The 8,284-nt window shown below is 45.8% G+C and overlaps 1 protein-coding gene across 1 annotated transcript in view; it reads left to right on the top strand.

The window, feature by feature from the left end:
* The window catches only part of LOC115274632 (zinc finger protein 77-like), a 17,838-nt gene that overhangs the window by 5,514 nt on the left and 4,040 nt on the right, over positions 1 to 8,284 (top strand). The window contains exon 2 of the mRNA XM_029918041.1: positions 1,641 to 1,767. Within this exon, the coding sequence (XP_029773901.1) occupies positions 1,641 to 1,767 (127 nt within the window). The remainder of the gene's footprint in view (positions 1 to 1,640; positions 1,768 to 8,284) is intronic.

Below are 8,284 nucleotides of genomic sequence, written 5' to 3'. Positions count from 1 at the left end.
GCGGCTGCCCGGCTTCCACCCGCAGCGGGATAGACGGACGCGAGTTCGCTGCTCACGGCCTCGCCGGCGCCTCCCGGGGCGTCTTCACGGCGGGTGTCGGGGGCGGAGGGGCCGCTGCGGGCACTTCGGTGCGAGCCCCTGGGGACGGGCGTCTAGCTCGTGTCACCGCCGTGCGGGCCATCTGCACACGCTCTTTGGAGAAGCGTCTGGGGGCGCAAAGGTTGGGCGTGGGCTGCTCGCCGCCCCGTGTCAGGACGAGGAGTTCCCTTCCGTCCTGTTGGCTGAGTCTTTTTGTCAAGAAAGGGTGGTGGGTTCAAGGGGATGCCTTTTCCGGCTCGACGTGATCGTGGGTTTTTGTTTCTGGTCTGTTCATGAGGCTGATGACTGCGCTTTTGCTTGCGGAGCCACCATTTTGTCCCCAGAGAAATCCCACTCGGTCACGTTGTAGAGTCCGTTTTATATACGTGACTGGTTTTGGCATCGGGATAAACTGGCCACGTAGAGTAGGTTGGAAGCATCTGTGCGCAGTTGCATTTTGCTTACGGATCCCTGATGGTTGGTGACATTGAGCTCATTTCATGTGCTTTTTGGCCATTTGTGCATCTTCCTGGGGAAACGTGTACTCACGTTCTTTGTCTGTTATTTAGTTGTATTGTCTGTCTTTATAATGCCTTTTAAAAAATTTGCTGTTATAATGAGTTTTTAGAAACCTGTTCTGATCACAAACCTCATATCAGCTGTGTGACTAGCAAACCCACGCTTCCGCCCCAGCCGAGGGGTGCTGCCTCCATTGTCGCTGATGTAGCCGGGATTCTGCGTCCTTGGATTTTGGGAACGTGTCTTTTTTACGCAGCTGCTGATAATTTTATCATAAATGTTTGCTCTTTATTTCAATGCTGTGGTGTCTTCTGATTTTGATCAAAAGATATTAATTATGTGTTTTTCCCCCTCTTTGTTAAAGTCACCTCTGGCTGTTTTGACATCAGTCTCTCAGGGAACTTTTCTTTCTGGTGCCCTTGAGCGTGAATTCTGGGCACTGGGTTGTGTATTTCAGAGCTCTACTGACTTCTCAGTTTCTTCAGGAACCAGGTGTGCCTGGGCCCTGGCCTGTGTCCGGACCCCCAGTGCACCTGCTCAGGGAAAAGGGTCGTGTGTGCCTCTGTCAGAAGAGAGGGGACTCCCCCAGGCTCCTTGACCTTGTTCCTTCCAGGACGAGAGCAGCACTGGGATCTGAGGGTCCCCACCATCCTGACATTCTGGCTCCGGGTCTTGGAGCAGACGAGGAATTATCATCTCTGAGCAAGACAAACGTGTGTCCTCCAATTTCTGTGTTGTCCGTGTGAATATTTCATGTGTTAGTCTGTACAGTATCAGTCTGCTCAGATCTGTCTCCACGTAAATAACCCATAAATTGGGCATGTGTAAGTCTCTGTCAGAATTGTCATCCCCTGGCCTTCAAGTCCCAGCCCTTCAGTCACTATGCGCACCGCAGGGGACCTGCTTGCGCGCTGTCACTTCCTGCACAGTGTGACTCAAGGGTCCTGGACTGGAGGGAAGCTCCCACCTGTTACCTTTCATCCCCTCCATACACGTGGGTGAGGAATGAGCTTTGCTGCAGTAGAACGTGTGGTGTGTTTCAGGACTCTGTGGTCTTTGTGGATGTGGCTGTGAACTTCACCCCAGAAGAGTGGGCCTTGCTGGATAGCGGTCAGAGGAACCTGTACAGAGATGTGATGCTGGAGACGTGCAAGAACCTGGCCTCAGTGGGTAAGGATGGCCCCTTCCTTTCGCCCATCTTTACAGAACAAATGTTTCTTACCGATGTCCAGTCTTGCTGGGGCCGAGGAGTGGGAGTCTGCTGGAGGAGAGGTAGACACGGTCCAAGGCTTCATGGACCCACACAGAGTCCCATAGCTTTTCCGTGAGGAAAGTTTTAAGTGTTAAATCGACTCTATTCATCTTGATCAAGGTTAGAGACTCCTTCATTTTACAAATGTGAATGCGGTCTGTAGTGCACCCTGCTTAGTGGTTCGCTCCTGTGGTCGTTACATCGTGGTGAATACACATCAGACCCCTGAAAATTGCTGCACTCAAACCCACACTTGGTGAGGGCGGGATCCTGCGCTCACCTCGCCCCCTGGACGCTCAGAGCCCACAGGAACGTGCACTCCCACTCCCACTGCCGTGCCCCGAAACCTGGCCGAACGGGTCTTTTGAAGCTAATGTGAAGGCCGCCAGGACAAGGGTAGGCGGGCGGAGATGTGGGTGGAAACCAGACCCCCAGTGGGGCTGCCCAAAGGTGGGCGGGACATCCCGGTTATGGAGGAGCCGGGGAATCAGTCCCCACACCCTGCACCCCTGGCCCGGGGCACCACAGGGGGAAGACCAGGACCCCTACCGCTGGCCTTTGAAAATCAATGAGCCTTAAGTTTGGGGGGTGAAACCTCAGTGGGGCTTAATTCCAGGGCAGCATTTTGAAACTCACCTCAGTTATATGTGATGGAGATTTATTGATTAATTTTAGGACATGCACTGGAGGTTCAGGGAGCTTTCTCTAGGAACAGACATGTAGGCAAGTGTCATTTCTCTTTTCCCCGCTTACCCTAGATGGCCAGGTGCTTGTAGGATCCAGGTAGTCTCCATCTGCCACGCCTCAGCATAGGACCCATAGGACCCCCTCCCAACACAAGGACACAAAATCAGCGTACAGAAATCTGTTGTATTCCTGTATACTGATAATGAAGTAGCAGAATGTTAAAGTAATAAACAATCTCCTCTTACAATGCACCCAAACCAATAATAATAGCTAGGAATCAGCTTAACCAAAGGGATGAAGAGCTGTACTGTGAACACTGTAAAGCACCGATGAAAGAAATTCAAGACAACTCAAAGAAATGGAAAGACATTCCATGCTCACGGATTGGAAGAAAAAAATACTGTTAAAATGTCTATACTATGCCAAGCAATTTAGAGATTTAATTCACCCCCTGTCAAAATCCCAACAGCATTTTTCACACAGGTAGCACAAAAATGCTAACATTTGTGTGGAACTACAGAAGACCTCCAATGGCCAAAGCCGTCTTGAGAAAGAAACACATGACCGGAGAGGTTGCAGTTCCAGATTCCGAGTTCTCTGACAGCAGGAGTAATTAAAACAAGATCATACTGGGATCAGTTGAGTGGAACGGAAAACCTAGAAATAAGCCCAGGATTATATGGTCAATTTTAAGTTTAATTAATTTATTTTGAGAGCAAGAGAGTGAGTGCGGGGACGGGCAGAGGAATCCCAAGCAGGTTCCACACTGTCAGTGAGGAGGCTGATGCCAGGCTCGAACTCCTAAACTGTGAGATCATGACCTGAACCGAAATCAAGAGTCAGATGCTTAACTGACAAAGCCCCCCAGGCACCTCATCAATTAATCTTTAACAAATCTATAACAAATATACTGTGGGAAAAGGGCCGTCTCTTCAACAAATGACGTTGGGAAAACTGGACCACTTTTTTCAGCTCACACAAAAATAAATTCAAAGTGGATTAATGACCTAAATGTGAGACATGAAACCATAAAACTTGATGAGAGCCCAGGCAGTTCTCTGAAATCAGCTGTAGCAACATTTTTCTAGCTATATCTCCTGAGGCAAGGAAAGTAAAAGCAAAAATAAACTATTGTGACCACATCCAGCTAGAAAGCTTCTGCACAGCGAAGGCAACAAGCAACAAAACTAAAAGGCAGCCTGTGGAATGGGAGACCCTTCTAAACAGTACATCCTATAATGGTTAGTATCCAAAATATACAGAGAACTGAAACAACGCAATACCCCCAAACAAGCAAGCAATCTAATAAAACATCGTCAGGGGCACCTGAGTGGCTCAGGCTGTTGGGCATCTGACTCTTGATTTCGGCTCAGGACATGTCTCTTGGTTCTTGGGATTGATTCCCACGAGCCTGTGTGAGATTCTCTTTTCTCTGCTCCTCCCCCATTCATGCTATCTCTCTCTCTCTGTTTCTCCCTCAAAATAAATAAACATTTAAAAAAATTTTTAATGTTTTTATTTTTGAGAGAGAGGCAGAGCCAGGGAGGGGCAGAGAGAGAGAGGGAGACATAGAATCCCAAGCAGGCTCCAGGCTCTGAGCTGTCAGCACACAGCCCGATGCGGGGCTTGAACTCACGAACCGTAGGATTATGACCTGAGCCGACGTCAGACGTTTAACCAACTGAGCCACCCAGGTGCCTGAACATTTCTCTTATTTTTAAAAATAAAAACTTATTCTTAAACACATTTTTATTTTTAACTTTAAAAAATAAGAATGGTAATTTTTAATACTTTAATTTTTGTTTTATTTAAATTTATTTTTTATTTTTAAAAAAATGTTTATTTTTGAGAGTGAGAGAGAGAGACAGATATTGTGTGAGCAAGGGAGGTGCAGAGAGAGAGGGAGACAGAATATAAAGCAGGCTCCAGACTCCACACTGTCAGTGCAGAGCTGGACGCAGGGCTTGAACCCACCAACCGTGAGATCATGACCTGAGCCAAAGTTGGAAGCTTAACCAACTGATCCACCCAGGTGCCCCTAAATTTTAATGTTTATTTAATTTTGAGCGAGAGAGAGAGAGAGAGAGAGAGAGAGCGAGCGCGCATGAGCAGAGGAGGGGGAAAGAGAGAGGGAGACACGGAATCTGAAAGAGGCTCCAGGCTCCAAGCTGTCAACACAGAGCCCGACACAGGGCTAGAACCGACAGACTGGGAGATCATGACCTGAGCTGAAGTCAGACTCTCAACCGACTGAGCCACCCAGGCGCCCAATAAGTAAACATGGACTGAAGACGTGAAGAGACTCTTCACAAAAGATACCCAGATGACCCACAGGCACATGAAAGGTACTCAGCATCACTCTCTGTGAAGGAAATGCAAATCAAAACTATAAAGACATATCCCCTCACACCTATCAGAATGAAACACAAAAACAAGTGTTAGCGAGGATGTAGGGGAAAAGGAACCCTCGTGCAGGGTTGGAGAGAATGCAAACTGGTGTAGCCACTGTGGAAAACTGCATGGAGGTTCCTTGAAGAATTAAAAATAGGACTACCCTACGATCCAGGAATTGCACTGCTATATATCTACAAAATAGAGATCCCAGAAAGAAAATCCCAAAACACGATAACACTGATTCAGAGGGATGCACATACCCCTGTGTTGGTTGCAGCATTATCTACAATCGCCAGACTTTGGAAGCACCCCGAGTGTCCGTCTTTCAATGAATGGATAAAGAAGTAGTGTCTGTATGCGATAGAAAATTAACCAGCCCTAAAAAAGAATGAAACCTTGCCATTTACAACAACATGGATGGAGCTAGACAGTTTTGTTAAATGAAATCCGAGAAAGACAAATATCAAATGATCTCACTTTATGTGGAATCAATGAAACAAAGCAAACGAGCAAAAGGGAAAAATGAGGGCAAGACAAACCAAGAAACAAACTCTTAACTATAGAGAACAGACTGGTGGGGGCGTAAGGAAGTAGGGGATGGAGATTAAAGAGTGCACTTACAAAAAAAAATAAATTGAAGAGGATGCAAAAAATTGAAAGACACAGTATTCTCATGGATTGGAAGAATTAATACTGTTAAAGTCTATACTATGAAAAGCACTCTACAAATTCTGTGTACCTATCAACCTACCTATAAATAGTATTTTTCAAAGAACTAGAGCAAAAAATGCTAAAGTGTGTATGGAACCTGAAGAGACCCCCCAATAGCCAGAATAGTCTTGGGAAGGCATACCAAAGCTGACGATATAATCCAGATTTGAAACTATACTGCAAAACTGTAGTAATCAAAACAGTATGCTACGGCACAAAAACAGGCCTAGATGAAGGGAACATAATAGAGATCCCAGAAAGAAAGCCATGCGTGTATTCTCCAAATCTCTACAACAAAGCAGGTCAGAGTATGCAGTGTAGAAAAGACTGTCTCTTCAATAAATGGTATTGGGAAAACTGGACAGCTACCTCCAAAAGAGTGAAATGGTGCAGAGAAAGGGAGAACCCTCTTGCACTGTTGGGGGGATGCAGACTGGTGCACCTGCTCTGCCAAACACTGTGGAGGTTCCTCAAAAAGCTAAAAATGGAACTACCCTGCAGTCCAGTGACTGCACTACTAGGTATTTACCCAAAGGATTCAAAAATACAGATTTGAAGGGGGTACATGCACCCTGATGTTAATTATTTATAACAGCCAAGCTATGGAAGCAGCCCAAATGTCCATCGACTGATGAATGGATAAATAAGATGTGGTGAAAATACACGATGGAATATTACTCAGCCCCCAAAGATAATGAAATCTTGCCGTTTGCAACTACACGGATGGATCTAGAGTGTATTAGGCTAAGCAAGATAAGTCAGACAGGAAGACAAAACCATATGATTTCACTCGTGTGGCATTTAAGAAACAAAACAGATGAACATAAGAGGGAAACAAACCTTAAGAGACTCGTAATGATAGAGAACAAGCGGAGGGAGGTGGGTGGGGGATGGGCTTGGTGGAGGATGGGCACTGAGGAGAGCACTGGTTGGGATGAGCCCTGGGTGTTGTATGTAAGTGATGAATCACGGAATTCTACCCCTGGAAGCAATATGGCGCTGTCTCTTTACTAACAAATTTAAGTAAAAACTCGAAAGGGTGCCTGGGTGGCTGTCAGTTCAGGATCTGACTGTCAATTTCAGCTCAGGTCATGGTTTCACGGTTTGTGAGTTCAAAGCCTGTGTTAGGAGTCCCTCTCCCTCTTTCTCTGGACCAACCCCCCTCACACTCTCTCACCTTCAAAATAACTTTTAAAAAATTAAAAGGAAACAATAAAACAATGAAATGGGGCCTCTCTCTTACAGCTTACACAAAAGTAAACTCAATGTAGACGAAGTGCCTAGATGGAAGACTTGAAAGTATACACCTCTTGAAAGAAAACAGACCATAAACTCAAGGACATTGTTCGCCTCAGCAATGTTTTTGTGGACTTGTCCATCAGGGAAGGGTCAAAGAAGGGAAAAAAAACCCCACGTTAAACAGTTGGGACTACATCAAACTGAAAAGCTTTTTCACAGGAAGAAACTGTCCACCTAATGAAAAGTAACCTTCGTTTATGGGAAAGGGAGAAGATACTTGCAAACGATATCTCCAATAAAAGGTCAGGATCCAAAATATAAATAATTCCAACAAGTCAACACCAGAAAAAATTTGATTAATGGGCAGAGGAACTTAACAGACATTTTCCTGAAGACAATATTCAGAAGGCCAATAGACATCCAAGAAGCTGTTCAAATCACTAATCATCAGGGAAATGCAAATCAAAACCATAAGGAGGTATCATCTCCGAGAAGGTAGAATGGTTAGTATCCAGAAGACAGGAAATAGCAAGTATTGGTGAGGATGTGGAGACCAGAAACCCATCGTTGGTGTGATGGTAAATTGGTGTGGCCACAATGGAAAACCGTATGGAGTTTCCAGAAAAAACTGAATCACCAGTGGGACATCTGGGTGGCGCAGTCAGTTAAGCGTCTGTGGCTCAGGTAGAGACCTCACGGTTCGTGGCTTTGAGCCCCGCATCAGGCTCTGTGCTGACAGCTCAGAGCCTGGAGCCTGCTTTGGATTCCAAGTCTCCTTCTCTCTCTCTCTGCCCCTCCTCTGCTCATACTTTCACCCCCTCTTAAAGATAAATAAAACACCAAAGAAAAAAAAATAAACCACAAGTATCATACAGTCCAAAAATCCACTGCTGGATAGTTGATCATATATATATAGTTAAAAAGCCAACACTAAAAGATAGGTGCACCCCCACGTTCCCTGTGGCACTAGTCCCAGTACGTATGGTACGGAAGCAACGCAGGTGTCCGCGGATAGATGAATGGATAGTGAAGATGTGGTATCTACATACAAGGGGTGTCACTCAGCCGTAGAACATGGATGGATTCTTGCCTTTTGCGACAACGTGGATGGACCTACAGGGTGAAAGATAAACACCATGTTGTAACTTATATATGGAATCTAAACAACAAAATGAAGGAACAAACAATAAAACATAGGAACAGGTGTAAAAACTTGAGAAGAACACGGTGTCCATGAGGTCGGAAGGGACCACAGGAACAGGTGAATGGATGAAGGGGATTGGGAAGTAGAGAGTTGGACTTACGAAGTAAAGAAGTCACGGGAACGAAGAGTCAGCACAGGGAATACGGTCAGTAGTGTCGTAGTGGTTTTGTGGAGTGGCCAGTGGGGATTCCACTTCTTGC

Source organism: Suricata suricatta, chromosome 12, assembly GCF_006229205.1.
Source record: "Suricata suricatta isolate VVHF042 chromosome 12, meerkat_22Aug2017_6uvM2_HiC, whole genome shotgun sequence".
NCBI classification, from domain to species: Eukaryota; Metazoa; Chordata; class Mammalia; order Carnivora; family Herpestidae; genus Suricata; species Suricata suricatta.
This window is presented reverse-complemented; position numbering and strand designations above follow the sequence as displayed.